The following is an 18,695-nucleotide window of genomic DNA, read 5'->3' on the forward strand; positions in this document are numbered from 1 at the left end:
GAAGAAAGGAAGGATGGATGGATGGATGGATGGATAGAGGAGGAGGGAGGGAAGGATGAATGGAAGGATGGATGGATAGATGGAAAAAAGGGAAAAAGAGAAGGAAGGAAGAAAAGGATGAAAAGGTGGAAGGAAGGAAGGAGAAAAAGAGAAGGAAGAAAGAAAAGGATGGATGGATGGATGGATGGATGGAAGAAAAAGGAAGGTAAGGAATGGAGGAAGGGAAAGAGGAAGGACTGAAGGGTGGGAGGGAAGGAGAAAGGAGAGGTGGAAGGAAGGATAGGATGGTGAGGGAGAGGAGGGCCTGAGAAAAGACCCCAAGGGGCCACATGCGGCCCTGGGCCTGGGTTTGCCCATACCTGGGTTATAGACATGCGATTGTACTGAGCAAGTTCAGAGTCGGGACTCCATTTTGTATTCAGTGCCTGCTGAACACCTCATTGGAGGTAGATGTGTTTGCATCAGACCTCAGTGGAGGTGGATGCATGTATATGTTTGGTCTTCACTGAAAGCAGGTTGCTGTTGGGACTTGAATGAGTACAGTGTGATTATGGACTTACGTGAGTACAGCTATACCTAAAGACTGTGGACTAGTGATTAAGAAATGTACCCTGTGTATTACATCCCATCTATAACTGAACTTCAATAAGAAATGTACCTATATGGTGAATTAATACAAGCTGCTTATGAGTAAACAATATACTTTTTTTCCAAAGAAAACTTTGCTTTTAACTCTGCATTTTTTAAACTAAGGGGTTTTAAGGGAGTATATATCTTTTTGGGCACCTGCAACTTCAAAGAAACAACCACCTTCTGCTAATCCAATGTATTTTTGTAGTGGCATGGCGTTATCATTGGCAGTTTAAAGACATGGTTCTTCAGTTTAACAGCTGAGTTACCTGTGTGCCATTACATGAACGCTTATGTATCTCACTTGTTCAGAGTTGACTTCTAATAAGGTCATGCTTTTTCTTGACTAGTGGTTTTCCAATGGCGGTCAAAGATTCACATTTGACAAACAGACGTGACATCATTTTTACCTTTTCAATAAGGTTATCATGAAGTTATTTCCAATGTGTAATGGAATTTCCAACAGAGCGTTTGTACGGATATTATCTGTGATGTTTTTTGGTTCCCCTTGTGTCTTTATGTGTAGACTTTACTGGTGAATGCCTTATATTAACCGATTGTTACCCACAACCAACAGGTGATGACTGTAAGGGGAAGAAACACCTTGAAACACACACAACCGCCCACATGCAATCCTCAAGGTCTCAAAGAGTAGCAAGGACCATTTGGCACATCTTTTCTTACGCAGGTTGACTTGTACCTTGTTTTCGTTTCGTTTCGTTTTTTCTGTGTGTGTGTGTTTTGATTTCTTTTGCCTCATCCTCGTCTTCATCGCAGTCTCTTAAAATCTCCTGATACGTTTTCAGCGTTCTACTAAAAACTCCGGAGACGTAAGAATAGCATATGCCCATCACCTCTTGCTGTGGTTTTAGGCCGACCCCTGCTGCCAAGGAAGCTTGGCACTGATAATAATCCCCGTTCTACGTAGGTCACAGAACAGCAGGAAAGCGGGCGACAGCAGCACGTGCATAATATTGCACATGTAAAAAAGGAGATCTTAGGGAAGAATGCCTATATAACAGGTATGGGCAAACTTTGGCCCTCCCTCCAGGTGTTTTGGACTCCAACTCCCACCATTCCTAACAGCCTCAGGTCCTTTCCTTTCCCCCCTCAGCCAATCAAGCATGAGTACAAGACTTTTCCAAAGATCTTAGACATAGACGTGAACATGGAACAAGACCCAAGATCCACACGATGACGCAGCGTTGCCTGATCTGACTCTTAAGGACACAATTCTTTAATTCTCAAGATGGACCCTTACAGATATGTTTTGGACTCCAACTCCCACCATTCCTAACAGCCTCAGGCCCTTTCTTTTTCCCCCTTAGCCACTCAAGAATGAATACAAGACTTTCCCAAACATCTTAAACATAGACGTGAACATGGAACAAGACCCAAGATCCACACGATGACGCAGTGTTGCCTGATCTGACTCTTAAGGACACAACCCTTTAATTCTCAAGATGGACCCTTACAGATATATTTTGGACTACAACTCCCACCATTCCTAACAGCCCCAGGCCCTTTCCTTTTCCCCCTCAGCCACTCAGTCATGAGTACAAGACTTTCCCAAAGATCTTAGACATAGACATGAACATGGAACAAGACCCAAGATCCACACGATGACGCAGTGCTGCCTGATCTGACTCTTAAGGACACAGTCCCTTAATTCTCAAGATGGACCTTTACAGATATGTTTTGGACTCCAACTCCCACCATTCCTAACAGCCTCAGGCCCTTTCCTTTTCCCCCTCAGCCACTCAAGAATTAATACAAGACTTTCCCAAAGATCTTAGACATAGACATGAACATGGAACAAGACCCAAGATCCACACGATGACACAGTGTTGCCTGATCTGACTCTTAAGGACACAATCCTTTAATTCTCAAGATGGACCCTTATAGATATGTTTTGGACTACAACTCCCACCATTCCTAACAGCCTCAGGCCCTTTCCTTTTCCCCCTCAGCCACTCAAGATCTTAGACATAGACGTGAATATGGAACAAGACCCAAGATCCACACAATGATATAGCGTTGCTTGATCTGACTCCTAAGGACACAATCCTTTAATTCTCAAGATGGACCCTTACAGATATGTTTTGGACTACAACTCCCACCATTCCCAACAGCCTCAGGCCCTTTCTTTTTCCACCTCAGCCACTCGAGAATGAATACAAGACTTTCCCAAAGATTTTAGACATAGACGTGAACATGGAACAAGACCCAAGATCCACACGATGACGCAGTGTTGCCTGATCTGACTCTTAAGGACACAATCCTTTAATTCTCAAGATGGACCCTTACGGATATATTTTGGATTCCAACTCCCACCATTCCCAACAGCCTCAGGCCCTTTCCTTTTCCCCCTCAGCCACTCAAGCATGAGTACAAGACTTTCCCAACAATCTTAGACATAGACATGAACATGGAACAAGACCCAAGATCCACACGATGACGCAGCGTTGCCTGATCTGACTCTTGAGGACACAATCCTTTAATTTAAGGAAGGGGCCCGAGGCTGTTAGGAATGGTGAGAGTTGGAGTCCAAAACACCTGGAGGGAGGGCCAAAGTTGGCCCATGCCTGTTATATAAAGAAGCCAAACTAGATTGATTATTGAAATATAACTCCCATTTCAGCCATGTGTTTTCCAAACCAGGTCCAGGAAGGTCTCCAGACCATTCTTCTGTGACCAAAACGAAACCCCACAGCCTGGTGAAGTCAGGAAGAACCCTGTATCAGTCCTCTGTCAATATTGCCACAAGGTTTTTATTGACCTGTACACTTTTAATGTTTATCTTTTCTGTATTTGGTGAATATGGCCTTTCTAGGAATGATGCAGTGGGTTAAACCGCTGAGCTGCTGAACTTGCTGACCAAAAGGTCACAGGTTCGAACCCAGGGAGCGGGGTGAGCTCCCGCTGTTAGCCCCAGCTTCTGCCAACCTAGCAAAACCTCCAGCGGGAAGTCAACTGCATTCCATGCAGTCACGCTGGCGACATAACCTTGGAGGTGTCTACGGACAACTCCGGCTTTTTGGCTTAGAAATGGAGATGAGCACCAACCCCTACGAGTTGGACATGACTGGACTAAATGTCAGGGGAAAACCTTTACCTTTTTAGCAATCTTCAATTCCTCCACTGCACCTCTTGTTGGGTGAGTGAGTTAATAACAAAAGACCCTCCCCATGAACTTAGTAACTTATCAGCAGCAGCGTGACCCAGTACCAGTAGCCCAAAGTGATAAAAGAACAAAAAACACAGAGACCAATGTTATCTCCTCCATAGGAAGCTTTTCTCTGTAGTAAAATAATATGGTTGCACTATTTACAGGAACAAGGTTTCCATAACACTTCCTTCTTTGCTTCCATGCTGGGCTTCTTTCACATGCAGACAAAGAGTTTCACTCTCACAGAGCCTCTTCTCACACTGAACATACACAGGAGCTTTAGACACAGCAGTCTTCACACTGAAACTTCACACATGAGCTTTACAAACAAGGCCTTCAACTTGGGGCTTCCTCTCACCAAAGCTTCTCACACCAGGCCTTCTCATACTGAGGCCTTTCTCACACTGAGGTGAACTAACACTGAGGCCTTCTCATACTGAGGCCTACCTAACACACTGTGGTCTTTCTCCCACAGAAACCTCTCTCAGACTGAGGCCTTTCTCCCACTGAGGCGAACTAACACTGAGGCCTTCTCATACTGAGGCCCTTCTCCCACAGAGACCTCCCTCAAGACTGCGGCCTTTCTCACACTGAGGTGAACTAATACTGAGGCTTTCTCACACTGAGGCCTACCTAATACACTGAGGCCCTGCTCCCACAGAGACCTCTCTCGGACTGAGGTCTTTCTCCCACTGAGGTGAACTAATACTGAGGTCTACCTAACACACTGAGGCCCTTCTCCCACAGAGACCTCTCTCAGACTGAGGACTTTCTCCCACTGAGGCGAACTGACACTGAGGCCTTCTCATATTGAGGCCTACCTAACACACTGAGGCCCTTCTCCCACAGAGACCTCTCTCAGACTGAGGTGAACTAACACTGAGGCCTTCTCATATTGAGGCCTACCTAACACACTGAGGCCCTTCTCCCACAGAGACCTCTCTCAGACTGAGGCCTTTCTCCCACTGAGGTTAACTAACACTGAGGCCTACCTAACACACTGAGGCCCTTCTCCCATAGAGACCGCTCTCAGACTGAGGCCTTTCTCATACTGAGGTGAACTAACACTGAGGCCTTCTCATATTGAGGCCTACCTAACACACTGAGGCCTTTCTCCCACAGAGACCTCTCTCAGACTGAGGTGTACTAACACTGAGGCCTTCTCATATTGAGGCATACCTAATACACTGAGGCCCTTCTCCCACAGAGACGTCTCTCAGACTGAGGCCTTCTCATATTGAGGCCTACCTAACACACTGAAGCCCTTCTCCCACAGAGACCTCTCTCAGACTGAGGCCTTTCTCACACTGAGGTGAACTAACACTGAGGTCTTCTCATTATGAAACCTACCTAACACACTGAGGCCCTTCTCCCACAGAGACCCTTCTCAGACTGAGGCGACTAAGCTGAGAGAGGTCTCTGTGGGAGAAGTGCCTCAGTGTGTTAGGTAGGCCTCAGTATGATTGTATAACCTTTAAGTGTCCAGGTTTCTGGGAATATTAGTGAAATGATAAGGGGCTTACAAAATAGAAAGTCTGTTTCTATCTCCATTGTCTTTGGACACCATTTCAGCAGATCTGTCCCATCTCAAGCTTGTATTGTCCAATATTTCTCTCTCCATGCTGACTGTCTGCTAGATGCAAATTTGTTTACCTTTAAAATGATTATATGGTAATAAGGTGATGATGGAAATATCGAAACAGCTGAAAGTATGTTTTCAAAACCAGTGGTGTGTCTTTAAAGAAACCTGTGAATCAATCCATGGAAAGTAGAACTTTTATCATGCTGTTAGAATATGGTTAGCACTCATGTTTCTTTTTTCTGTTTTCCTTTGGATGGGGATTTAAAGTCAAGGTTAATGATTTCCAGCCTGAATGTTCGTTGGAAATGGATCCCATTGTTGTGTGTTCACACTCATCTGTGTCGTACTAGGTTTCCTCTTGCTCCATGTGTTGCAAAGAATGGGGACAGCAGGATGGTTTGTGTCCAGGAAGGTTGTTTCACTCCTTTGGCTGGCTGTTGTGTCTCCAGGTTACTATTGTTTGTGCGCATGTTTGCGTGTGTACATGTGCATGAATTGCATGCGTGTGCGGTCTGCCTTTTGATCCCACTTGCGTCTTGCATGAGCTTGTGTCAGCTGATGTCTTTGATTGTGTCTTTGAAGGCTGCTTCAAACATTATTATTTATTATTTATATTTATTTATTTCTTGCATTTATTGACCGCCCCTCTCAGCCCGAGGGCGACTCGGGGCGGTGAACAACAACAAGAAGACAGTGTACAGTAAGCCGTGACGATACAAACCAGACAATACAACATAACATATACTTATACTAAAAATCCGCTTCGTCAGGTCCTGGGGTCATAGCCAAAATTCGTAGTCCTAGTTCATTCCATTGTCATTCAATACACTCAATTGAAGGCCTGCTCGAAGAGCCATGTTTTCAGGCCCCTACGGAAGGCCATCAAGGAGGGCGCCTGTCTAACTTCAGCAGGGAGGGTGTTCCACAGCCGGGGGGCCACCACCGAGAAGGCCCGCTCCCTCGTCCCCGCCAGGTGTGCCTGCGAGGCAGGCGGGACCGAGAGAAGGGCCTCCCCGGATGATCTCAAGGCCCTCGTGGGCTCATAGGCCGAGATGCGGTCTGCAAGGTATTTTGGGCCGGAACCGTTTAGGGCTTTGTAGGATAACACCAGCACCTTAAATTGGGCCCGGTAGCAGATCGGCAGCCAGTGGAGCTGGGACAGCAGGGGCGTTGTATGCTCTCTGCGTCCAGCTCCCGTTAACAACATGGCTGCCGCGCGCTGGACTAGCTGGACATTGCACACTTCCTTCAGTGAGAAAGACCACAGAGGCAGAGTGGTGCAAGCAGGATTATTATTAGGTTGCTGGGGGTTTTCCAGGCTTTCTGGTCATGTTCCAGAAGCATTCTCTCCTGACGTTTCGCCCACATCTCTGACAGTTATCCTCAGAGGTTGTGAGGTCTGCTGTCCGACTCAGGGGTTGTGAGGAAAGAAAGAGGTAGAGAAGGAAGGAAGGGAAAGTAAGAAAAAAGGAAAGGAAACAAAGAGGTAGAGAAGGAAGAAAGGATAGGAAAAGGGAGGGAAGGAAAGACAGAAGTATGGATAGAAGCAAATAGCGAAGGAAGGAAGGAAAGAAGTAGAGAAGGAAGAAGGGAGAAAAAGAGGGACGAAAAGAAAAAGGGGGAAGGAAAGAAAGAGGTAGAGAAGGAAGGAAGAAAAAAGGAAAGAAAGGAAAGAGGTAGAGAAAGGAAGAAAGGAGAAAAAGAGGGATGAAAAGAAAAGGGGGGAAGGAAAGAAAGAGGTAGAGAAGGAAGGAAGAGAAAGTAAGAAAAAAGGGAAAGAAAGAGGTAGAGAAGGAGGGAAGGAAAGGAAAAGGGAGGGAAGGAAAGACAGACGTATGGATAGAAGCAAAAAGCGAAGGAAGGAAGGAAAGAAATAGGGAAGGAAGAAAGGAGAAAAAGAGGGATAAAAAGGGGGAAGGAAAGAAAGAGGTAGAGAAGGAAGGAAGAAGAAGGAAGAAAAAAGGAAAGGAAGGAAAGAGGTAGAGAAGGAAGAAAGGAAAGGAAAAGGGAGGGAAGGAAAGAAGAAAAGACAAAAGTATGGACAGAAGCAAAAAGCAAAGGAAGGAAGGAAAGAGGACAAGAAGGAAGAAAGGAGAAAAAGAGGGATGAAAAGAAAAAGGGGAAGGAAAGAAAGATGTAGAGAAGGAAGGAAAGTAAGAAAAAAGGAAAGGAAGGAAAGAAGTAGAGAAGGAAGAAAGGAGAGAAAAAGGGAGGGAAGGAAAGAAGAAAAGACAGAAGTATGGATAGAAGCAAAAAGCGAAGGAAGGAAGGAAAAATTAGAGAAGGAAGAAAGGAGAAAAAGAGGGACAAAAGGAAAAAGGGGGAAGGAAAGAAAGAGGTAGAGAAGGAAGGAAGAGAAAGTAAGAAAAAAGGAAAGGAAGGAAAGAGGTAGAGAAGGAAGGAAGGAGAGAAAAAGGGAGGGAAGGAAAGAAGAAAAGACAGAAGTATGGATAGAAGCAAAAAGCAAAGGAAAGAAGGAAAGAGGTAGAGAAGGAAGAAAGGAAAAAAAGAGGGATGAAAAGAAAAGGGGGAAAGGAAAGAAAGTGGTAGAGAAGGAAGGAAGAGAAAGTAAGAAAAAAGGAAAGGAAGGAAAGAAGTAGAGAAGGAAGAAAGGAGAGAAAAAGGGAGGGAAGGAAAGAAGAAAAGACAGAAGTATGGATAGAAGCAAAAAGCGAAGGAAAGAAGGAAAGAGGTAGAGAAGGAAGAAAGGAAAAAAGAGGAATGAAAAAAAGGGGGAAAGGAAAGAAAGTGGTAGAGAAGGAAGGAAAAGTAAGAAAAAAGGAAAGGAAGAAAAGAGGTAGAGAAGGAAGAAAGGAGAGGAAAAGGGAGGGAAGGAAAGAAGAAAAGACAGAAGTATGGATAGAAGCAAAAAGCAAAGGAAGGAAGGAAAGCGGTAGAGAAGGAAGAAAGGAGAAAAAGAGGGATGAAAAGAAAAAGGGGAAAGGAAAGAAAGAGGTAGAGAAGGAAGAAAGGAGAGTAAAAGGGAGGGAAGGAAAGAAGAAAAGACAGAAGTATGGATAGAAGCAAAAAGCAAAGGAAGGAAGGAAAGAGGACAAGAAGGAAGAAAGGAGAAAAAGGGATGAAAAGAAAATGGGGAAAGGAAAGAAAGAGGTAGAGAAGGAAGGAAAAGTAAGAAAAAAGATAAGGAAGGTAAGAGGTAGAGAAGGAAGAGAGAAAATGGGAGGGAAGGAAAGACAGAAGTGTGGATAGAAGCAAAAAGCGAAGGAAGGAGAGAAAGAAGAAAGGGGGAAAAGAGGGATAAAAGAAAAAGGGGGAAGGAAAAAAGAGGTAGAGAAGGAAGGAAGATAAAGTAAGAAAAAAAGAAAGAACGAGGTAGAGAAGGAAGAAAGGAGAGGAAAAGGGAGGGAAGGAAAGACAAGTATGGATAATAGAAGCAAAAAGTGAAGGAAGGAAAGAAGTAGAGAAGGAAGAAAGGAGAAAAAAAGGAATGAATAGAAAAGGGGGAAGAAAAGAAAGAGGTAGGGAAGTAAGGAAGAGAAAGTAAGAAAAAAGGAAAGGAAGGAAAGAGGTAGAGAAGGAAGAGAGAAAAAGGGAGGGAAGGAAAGACAGAAGTGTGGATAGAAGCAAAAAGCGAAGGAAGGAAGGAAAGAGGTAGAGAAGGAAGAAAGGAGAAAAAGAGGGATGAATAGAAAAGGGGGAAGAAAAATAAGAGGTAGAGAAGGAAGAGAAAGAAAAAAGGAAAGGAAGGAAAGAGGTAGAGAAGGAAGAAAGGAGAAAAAGAGGGATGAATAGAAAAGGGGGAAGAAAAATAAGAGGTAGAGAAGGAAGAGAAAGAAAAAAGGAAAGGAAGGAAAGAGGTAGAGAAGGAAGAAAGGAGAAAAAGAGGGATGAATAGAAAAGGGGGAAGAAAAATAAGAGGTAGAGAAGGAAGAGAAAGAAAAAAGGAAAGGAAGGAAAGAGGTAGAGAAGGAAGAAAGGAGAGAAAGAGGTATGAAAAGAAAAAAGGGGGAAGGGATGAGGTAGAGAAGGAAGAAAGGAGAGAAGGAAAGAAAAAAGGGAAGGAAGAGAGGAAAGAGGGAGTGAAGGAAGGAGAGAAAGAGGGAAGGTTGGCCACAGCAACGCGTGGCGGGTACAGCTAGTAGTATATAAATAAATAAAATAAATATGCCTGTCACTTGAGTTGACTTCTAATGAGGCCATGCTTTTCCTTGACTAGTGGTTTTCCAAAGGTGGTCTCCACATGTTCGACTGGGGTGCCGTGTGCATCTTGTTTTAAGCAGCCTTTGGCTTTCCCCATGTTGTTGCTTAGCATGTTACTGATGGCAAAAGAAGAGGATTACTCTCAATGGGAGGACTGACTCCCTATGGCTCCATCTGACTCCGTTGCCTTCTGCTATGGTTGCTGGAGTCATGCTGTGAATGCAGTTCATAGATAACTCGTCGACCTGCAGTGCCGCTTTCTCAACTCCTTGCTGCTTGGTTCCCATGAATGTATTTGCATGCGCTGCCTGTGTCATTCATCATAGGCCAAGTTCCAATGGAGTGTTTCTGCCAGGACCTCCTCCTGCAACCAGAATTGGTGGCAACCCCTTTCGAAACGTAATGCTGGGGAATTCTCTGGAGGAGAACCTGGGGTGCCACGCAGTTCTGCTTATCATTAGACACACACACACATATATATACACATATACACACACACACACATACAGAAAGAGAGAGACCGGTGGCAGTGGGTTAAACCTCTGAGCTGCTAAACTTGTTGACCGAAAGGTCGCAGATTCCTCCGTCAGCCCCAGCTTCTGTCAACCTAGCAGTTCAAAAACATGCAAATGTGAGTAGATCAATAGGTACCGCTCCGGTGGGAAGGTAAAGGTGCTCCTTGCAGTCATGCTGGCCACATGACTTTGGAGGTGTCTTGCTTCTCCTCCCTGTGGCTTCCTCTCACATATTTATTGTTTTATTGTTGTATTTGGGCTCGGCCTCTTGTAAGCCGAGTCCTTCAGGAGATGGTAGCGGGGTACAAATAAAGGTTTATTACTATTATTATTATTATTATTATTATTATTATTATACATGGCTATCATATCTCCTCTCAGCCTTCTCTTCTTCAGGCTAAACACGAAGAAGTCCAGACACGACTGGACTTAATGTTAGGGGAAAACCTCTAATAATAATAATAATAATAATAATAATAATAATAATAATAATAATAAGGTCGTTGTAGGTTTTTCCGGGCTATATGGCCATGTTCTGGAGGCAATTTTTCTCCTAACGTTTCTCCTGCATCTATGGCAAGCATCCTCAGAGGTAGTGAGGTCTGTTGGAAGTAGGAAAAATGGGTTTATATATCTGTGTAATGACCAGGATATGGAATGACCATTTTTCCTATTTCCAACAGACCTCACTACCTCTGAGGATGCTTGCCATAGATGCAGGCGAAACGTCAGGAGAAAAATTGCCTCCAGAACATGGCCATATAGCCCGGAAAAACCTACAACAACCTTATTATTATTATTATTATTATTATTATTATCATCATCATTATTTATACCCCGCCACCATCTCCCCCAACGGCGACTCGGAGCAGCTTACATGAGGCCAAACCCAAACAACAAAATACAATATTTATTATTTATTTATGTATTGACTTTGCTTCTATACCGCTGTATCTCAAGCCCGAAGGCGACTCACAGCGGTTCACAAACAGTAAAAACAGTAGAAACAGCAGTGGTTCCATACAACATATAACAATTGACTTAACACATTATCCATAAATTACCAATAAGCAATTACAATGCACAATTATTACAAAAAACCACCGTACCCAATCTTCTCATCATCCAAGCGTAGTCCAGGTTCGTCGTCCATTGTTCCATTCCTATGTTCCATTACCAGGTTGCACTAAATTACTCAAACGCCTGCACAAACATCCAGGTCTTCACCTTTTTGCGGAATACCATTAGAGATGGTGCTAGTCTAATGTCCGTAGGAAGGGCGTTCCACAGCCGAGGAGCCACCACCGAGAAGGCCCTATCTCTCGTCCCCGCCAGCCGAGCTTGAGAAGCAGGCGGGATCGAGAGCAGGGTCTCCCCGGAAGATCTCAAAGTCCTGGTGGGTTCATAGGCAGAGATGCGGTCAGATAGGAAGCTTGGGCCAGAACCGTTTAGGGCTTTAAAGGCCAACGCCAGCACTTTGAATTCAGCCCGGTAGCAGATCGGTAGCCAGTGGAGTTGGCGCAACAGGGGGGTTGTATGCTCCCTGCGCTCCGCTCCTGTTAAAATCATGGCTGCCGAGCGTTGGACTAGTTGGAGTTTCCGAGCTGTCTTCAAAGGCAACCCCACGTAGAGAGCGTTGCAGTAGTCTAAACGGGATGTGACCAGAGCGTGGACTACCGTGGCCAAGTCAGACTTCCCAAGGTATGGGCGCAGCTGTCGCACAAGTTTTAGCTGTGCAAATGCTCCCCTGGTCACCGCCGAAACACAATTAAGATACCAATTGCAATAAAATAAACAACATAGCATTAAAATAAAAAACAAATAAGCATATAAACAGTATACACATATATACACACACACACGCCATTGGAACTTGGCTGTAGAATATAGTACAAAACTTTTATTTTTCTCTCTCAAAAATATCAGCATTACATGTGGTAACTTGCCAACATCTCTCTGTTCCATTGATTTGCATCCTACCAATCTTCTCTCTTGCAACGTTTTCCTATATTTCTGCTCGGCCTCCTCCTAAGCCAGTGGTTTTCAAACTTACGCTCCAGGGAAGCATGGGTGTTGGGGTCAGATAGCAAGCCTCCGCATCACCATCATCCTTTTATTCCAGTGCTGTTTTCCCATCGCAGCGTCACATTTCAAAGAGGCTTCAAGTGCCATCTGGAAAACGTTCCATCACCGAAAACTAAATTTTGATGTAATTCAATAATGGTTGCCACCTGAGATATAAACATAATCAGGGACTAGTGTAAACATCTAGGAATATACACTTAGATTAATCCACTAATACATTGCATCAAGCTTTTGTTGCTAATGCAGAGCTTCAAAAGGAAGGAAGGTGGAATCCACTTTCCAGAATTGGTGAGCCAGCAAGACCTAGAAACCTCCAATTAATCATTATACACAACAAGATGAGTACACAGCAAACAAGATCTCTCTGCTGGCTGTTGTTGGACACTTCTCAAGTGTCTAGGACTACGTGATGTGTCGGCGAATAATGCGTGCAGATCCGAGCAGGGCAGCCCTTTGCAGCTGGCAGATGGTGATTTTGTCAGCGGCGATTGTTTTTAAGTGCAGACCAAGGTCTTGAGGCACTGCACCCAGTGTGCCGATCACCACTGGGACCACCTTGAGTGACTTGTTCCAGAGTCTTTGCAGTTCAATCTTTAATCCTCATTATTATTATTATTATTAAGTTTATTATTATTGACACAAAAGCACAGTATGTCACAGCAAACGATATCTATATGCTGGATTTCTATATCACAAAATCACAAGTCGAACACTTCCAGGATTAAATATAATTTAATTCTGATGGTGCAGCTGGTTAAACCGCTGAGCTGCTGAACTTGCTGACCGAAAGGTCGGTGATTTGAATCCGGGGAGCGGGGTGAGTTCCCGTTGTTAGCCCCAGCTTCTGCCAGCTTAGCAGTTTGTAAACATGCAAATGTTTATTATTATTAATATTATTTATATCCTGCTTTTTCTCTCGTCACAAAGGAGACTCAAAATGGCTTCCATTATTAACATTTCAATACAAATTAATTCTGATGGCACAGCTGGTTAAACGGCTGAGCTGCTAAACTTGCTGACCGAAAGGTTGGTGATTTGAATCTGGGGAGCAGGGTGAGTTCCCGTTGTTAGCCCCAGCTTCTGCCTGCCTAGCAGTTTGAAAACATGCAAATGTGAGTAGATCAATAGGTACTGCTCCAGCAGGAAAGTAACGGCACTCCATGCAGTCATGCAGGCCACACAACCTTGAAGGTGTCTGTGGACAACGCCGGCTCTTTGGCTTAGAAATGGAGATGAGCACCAGAGTCCCAGAGTAGGACTAGACTTAATGTCAGGGAACGACTAGACTTCATGTCAGGGAAAACCTTTACCTTTTAGATTCTTTTTTTTGGGGGGGGGTGAAATAACACTTCTGAAGATCTGTCTATATGTTTTATTTGCAATGGCATATCTTTGTTCCTAACAGTTCAGAGAGATATCCAGGTATATCAGTCTAACAACTGAGGAACCTAAATTGCCTTGCATGAATCCCACTAAGGAGAAGATTCACTTGAGTATTTCACTCTTCTCGGGAAGATCATACTTTGCAAAAAAAATAGTGTGAATGCCAATTCATCTCCAGAAAGGGTCACCTTTCCAAAAGGCTATGGAGATCCCAGGTTTCCCAAAAGGTTATGATCTCTAAAAGGTCGTGCCTTTCCAAAACATCTCTAGTTGAACAGGGAAGACCATAGGTAAGCCCAGAAGCAGGCGAGTCGGACACGACTAGACATAACGCCAACGGGAAAACCCTCATATGGTGCAAACGCAATGGGGATGTCAGGAGGGGAGAGGCTAACTATGTTTACCTTTTAAATACCATTAAATAGTCCTTACCTCTGAGCTGGGCAGAAAGGTCAGACATAGGGACAAGGTGCACTCAGGTACTGATGGGAGTACCTGAGTGAACTGCAAAGGCCGTGGAAGATGGCCCAGCGCTTTCTGCAAAGTGTAGATATTATTCTCAACCATATTAATGGATGTGGAGAAGCTTCCCTGGAGTCTGAACAGTTTGAAAACCTCTGCCTTGTGTTCTCCGGGTGCCTTTCGACTCACCTGCGCCATCTCCTCTCCTCCAGGGAAGGCCGCGGCAGGCGTGTTCTGGTGGCTGGGGACCGGGTGGTATCAACTCGTGACCCTGATTTCTTTGCTGAATGTGTTTCTTCTTACAAGGTATGTAAACATACATATTATTTTTTTTTATGCAGAATCTAATTCCATGTATATATTTAAAACCAGTGTTTATAGATTAGATCAGGCCTGGGCCAACTTGAGCCCTCCAGGTGTTTTGGACTTCAACTGTTAGGAACTGTGAATGTTGCCATTGGCCACCTTGATTAGCCTTGTAGCTTCAAAGCCTGGCTGCCTGTCTGGAATTCCCCATGAAAATGAACAAAATCTGGCTACCAGCAGGCCCATAGCCAGGATTTTGATTTGGGGCTGAGTTTGATTCGGTGGAGGGGCGGGGGGGGGTGAGGATCTACCCTTGCAAACCTTTTGTATCATTACCCCAATACCCCAATGCATATGGGATATATTGAGTATGGTGATCAGATCATGATATAAATAAACATGTTTAAATAATGTACCAGTAAGGCCTTCTCGTGGACCACCCTGAGAATTTCGGGGGGGGGGGCTAAACCCCCTCAGCCCCCCGCCCTGGCTACATGCCTGTATTCAAAAAACCTCTAGAACCAGGACAGTAAGTAAAGAGCAACAGGGAATTCTAGGCAGGAAACAATCAGAGCCAGCTAACACCTCCCAACAAAGGATTCCCCCAGGCAGGAAGCAGCCAAGCTTTGAAGCTGCAAGGCCATTAAGTTGCTATTCAGGGTGGCCAGTTACAACATTCACACTTGTCTCCAACAGACAAGAGTTCTTTCTCCCATCCTGGACATCATCCCGCAGATCTGAATAGATCTCATAACAGACCTCATAACCTCTGAGGATGCCTGCAACAGATGTGGGTGAAACATCAGGAGAGAATGCTTCTGGAATATGGCCAAACAGCCCAGAAAACTCACAGCAACCCTAGGTCAAATTGGTTGCGACTCTTTAAGAGCTATTCATTGGAAAAGCGTCACAAAATATTTTGCAGGATGTTTACGTGAAATTCCGGTCTCTCTTTTCCAGATGCCTTCCAAAGATATTCAGGTTATTGTTGTTCCTTCTCCCGTTGTTGCTGTTACTCGGTGAGTGGATTCTAAGATGTATTGATGTTTTATGCCAAATGTTAGTTCCATGTTCTCTATTTTTTTTCCCAAGAGCAGAGTGGAGGATGATCGAGATCAGTAGCCTTAAGGTGGACACTTCAGCCACCAGTAGAAAAAATTATGAAGCGTAACAGATGGTATCTTGAGCCAATTTTAGAAGGGTACCACACATCAACAAGATCTGAGAGGCCATTAAATTCGGCACATCGTATTTAATTCTGTTTTAATGTTTGCGTATTTGTATATTTTACATTGTATGCCAATGCTTTTATGTCAAGCCGCTTTTGAGTCTCCTTCGGGAGAGGTAAAGCAGGGTATAAATAAATATACCGTATACTCGAGTAGAAGCCGAGTTTTTCAGCCTTTTTTTAGGCTGAAAAAGCACCCCCCTCCCCCCGTTGGCTTACACTCAAGACAAAGTTATTTATTATTTTACTAGGTTATTATTATTATTATTATTATTATTATTATACTCTATTATTACATTCATTATTTTTCTCTGTTTATTATTATTATTAGATTTATTATTTTTCTCTATTATTATTATTATTATTATTATTGCATCTATTATTTTACTTTATTTTTTATTATTGCATTTATTATTTTTCTCTATTACATTTATTATTTTACTTTATTGTTGTTATTACATTTATTATTTACTCATTTTATTATTATTACACTTATTATTTTTCCCATTTATTATTATTATTACATTTACTATTTTACTCTATTTATTGCTGTTATTATTACATTATTTTACTCTATTTATTTATTATTTTACTCTATGTACTATTATTACATTTATTATTTTACTTTATTGTTATTACATTTATTATTTACTCAATTTATTATTATTACACTTATTATTTTTCCCATTTATTATTATTATTACATTTGCTATTTTACTCTATTGTTGTTATTATTACATTATTGTACTCTATTTACTATTATTGCATTTATTATTTTACTTTATTGTTGTTATTGTATTATTTTACTGTTTACTATTATTACCTTTATTATTTTACTTTATTGTTATTGTTACATTTATTATTTTACTCTATTGTTATTATTACATTATTTTACTCTATTTATTACTATTATTACATTTATTATTTTACTCTATTGTTGTTGTTATTACATTTATTATTTTACTCTATTGTTATTATTACATTATTTTACTCTATTTATTACTATTATTACATTTATTATTTTACTCCATTTATTGTTATTATTACATTTTTATTCTATTTACTATTATTACATTTATTATTTATTTATTGATATTATTACATTTTTATTCTATTTACTATTATTACATTTATTATTTTACTCTATTGTTATTACATTATTTTACTCTCTTTATTATTATTACATTTATTATTTTACTTTATTATTGTTGTTATTATTATATTTATTATTTTACTCTATTATTGTTACTACATTTACATTATTTTACTCTATTATTATAAATTTATTACATTTATTATTTGACTTATTATTGGAAGGATATGTAAGCACATTTACATTGAAGAAGGTCAGAATAATGGTTTAATTGGAGTCTTATCTTAAATTAGTTGTATGTAAATTCTCAAAAACATTTAACCTACAGATGCCTCAATTAATGTAATTTTATGGGTATCTATTTTTATTTTGAAATTCACCCATAGCTGCTGCATTTCCCACCCTCGGCTTATACTCGAATCAATACATTTTTCCAGTTTTTTGTGGCAATATTAGGTGTGTAGGCTTATATTCAGGTCAGCTTATATTCAAAAATATATACAGGTAATGATAATAATTGTGAGTTAAAAGCCAGTTCACTGATCACACCTTAGAGTATTAAACACTATATTTGTGCCACTTACAGTTTCTGAAAGGTAGTTTTATCTTGTTGACCTGTCTTTGAAATATTGTGAAACCTTCCATTTTCCTCTTGGAAGCATCTTCTGTTTTTCTTTTTGAATCCTCCTGCTTTAGGTTTATGGCACTGGGGCGCAGAAGGGTTCCTTTCCTTATTCCCAGCTTTGAATTGGACAAGCTTTCACAGAACGTACAGGTGGGAAGATGCTACGACAGGTGTCGAACCTCATCCAGGCTCATCGTATGCCGTCCAGCACTCAGACGTAAGCTGTCCTTCCTGTGCTCTTTTCACAAAGCAGGCAGGGGATGATGGGAGTTGTAGAGCACTACACCTGAAGATAGGGGATTGGGGAAAGGCTTCCTCTCACCAAAACTTCTCACACCAAGCCTTCTCAAACTGAGGCCTCCCAACATACTGAGGCCTTTCTCCCACTGAGGCCTTCTCACACTGAGATCTCTCTCAGACTGAGGCCTTTATCCCACTGAGGCCTTCTCACACTGAGATCTCTCTCAGACTGAGGCCTTTCTCCCACTGAGGCCTTTTCACACTGAGATCTCTCTCAGACTGAGGCCTTTATCCCACTGAGGCCTTCTCACACTGAGATCTCTCTCAGACTGAGGCCTTTCTCCCACTGAGGCCTTTCTCCCACTGAGATCTCTCTCAGACTGAGGCCTTTCTCCCACTGAGGCCTTCTCACACTGAGATCTCTCTCAGACTGAGGCCTTTCTCCCACTGAGGCCTTTTCACACTGTGGGTTGAGAATCACGATTCATTGTGGACTGAGGCCTTCTCACACTGAGATCTCTCTCAGACTGAGGCCTTTATCCCACTGAGGCCTTCTCACACTGAGATCTCTCAGACTGAGGCTTTTCTCGCACTGTGATCTCTCTCAGACTGAGGCCTTTATTCCATTGAGGCCTTCTCACACTGAGATCTCTCAGACAGGCTTTTCTCGCACTGTGATCTCTCTCAGACTGAGGCCTTTATTCCATTGAGGCCTTCTCACTCTGAGATCTCTTTCAGGCTGAGGCCTTTATCCCACTGAGGCCTTCTCACACTGAGATCTCTCTCAGACTGAGATTTTTCTCACACTGAGATCTCTCTCAGACTGAGGCCTTTCTCCCACTGAGGCTGTCTCACACTGAGGTCTCTCTCAGACTGAGGGAAGGATCTTTTTTTCGGGTTTCCTACTTTTCTATCTTCTATAGTATTGTTCTCCCTCTTTCCTTGTGTTGATGTCTAAACTGTTTAATAAAAATTATTAAATAATAATAATAATAAATATTAAATGTTTAATAATTCTGACAATATTTATAAAATCAGAATTCATTGCTGGCCATTTAACTCTCACATTTTTGTCATTAAAAATACCTAGTTAATTTTGTAATAATTCTGACAATATTTAATAATAATAATATTAAATGTTAAATATTAAATAATTCTGACAATATTTATAAAATCAGAACTCATTGCTGGCCATTTAACTCTCACATTTTTGTAA

At 42.2% G+C, this 18,695-nt stretch overlaps 1 protein-coding gene across 8 annotated transcripts in view; it reads left to right on the top strand.

Annotated features, from left to right (window-relative positions):
- The window catches only part of LOC132780024 (SUN domain-containing protein 1), a 135,290-nt gene that overhangs the window by 71,487 nt on the left and 45,108 nt on the right, over positions 1-18,695 (top strand). For 5 of the 8 annotated variants that reach the window (XM_067461208.1, XM_067461205.1, XM_067461204.1 and 2 more), the window contains 5 exons: positions 1,208-1,318; positions 5,732-5,830; positions 14,200-14,293; positions 15,254-15,312; positions 17,311-17,456. In XM_067461208.1, the coding sequence (XP_067317309.1) occupies positions 1,208-1,318; positions 5,732-5,830; positions 14,200-14,293; positions 15,254-15,312; positions 17,311-17,456 (509 nt within the window). The remainder of the gene's footprint in view (positions 1-1,207; positions 1,319-5,731; positions 5,831-14,199; positions 14,294-15,253; positions 15,313-17,310; positions 17,457-18,695) is intronic. The other 3 variants (XM_067461210.1, XM_067461211.1, XM_067461206.1) reach the window with 2 other exon arrangements.

Source organism: Anolis sagrei, chromosome X (assembly GCF_037176765.1).
Source record: "Anolis sagrei isolate rAnoSag1 chromosome X, rAnoSag1.mat, whole genome shotgun sequence".
In the NCBI taxonomy this organism is placed as follows: domain Eukaryota; kingdom Metazoa; phylum Chordata; class Lepidosauria; order Squamata; family Dactyloidae; genus Anolis; species Anolis sagrei.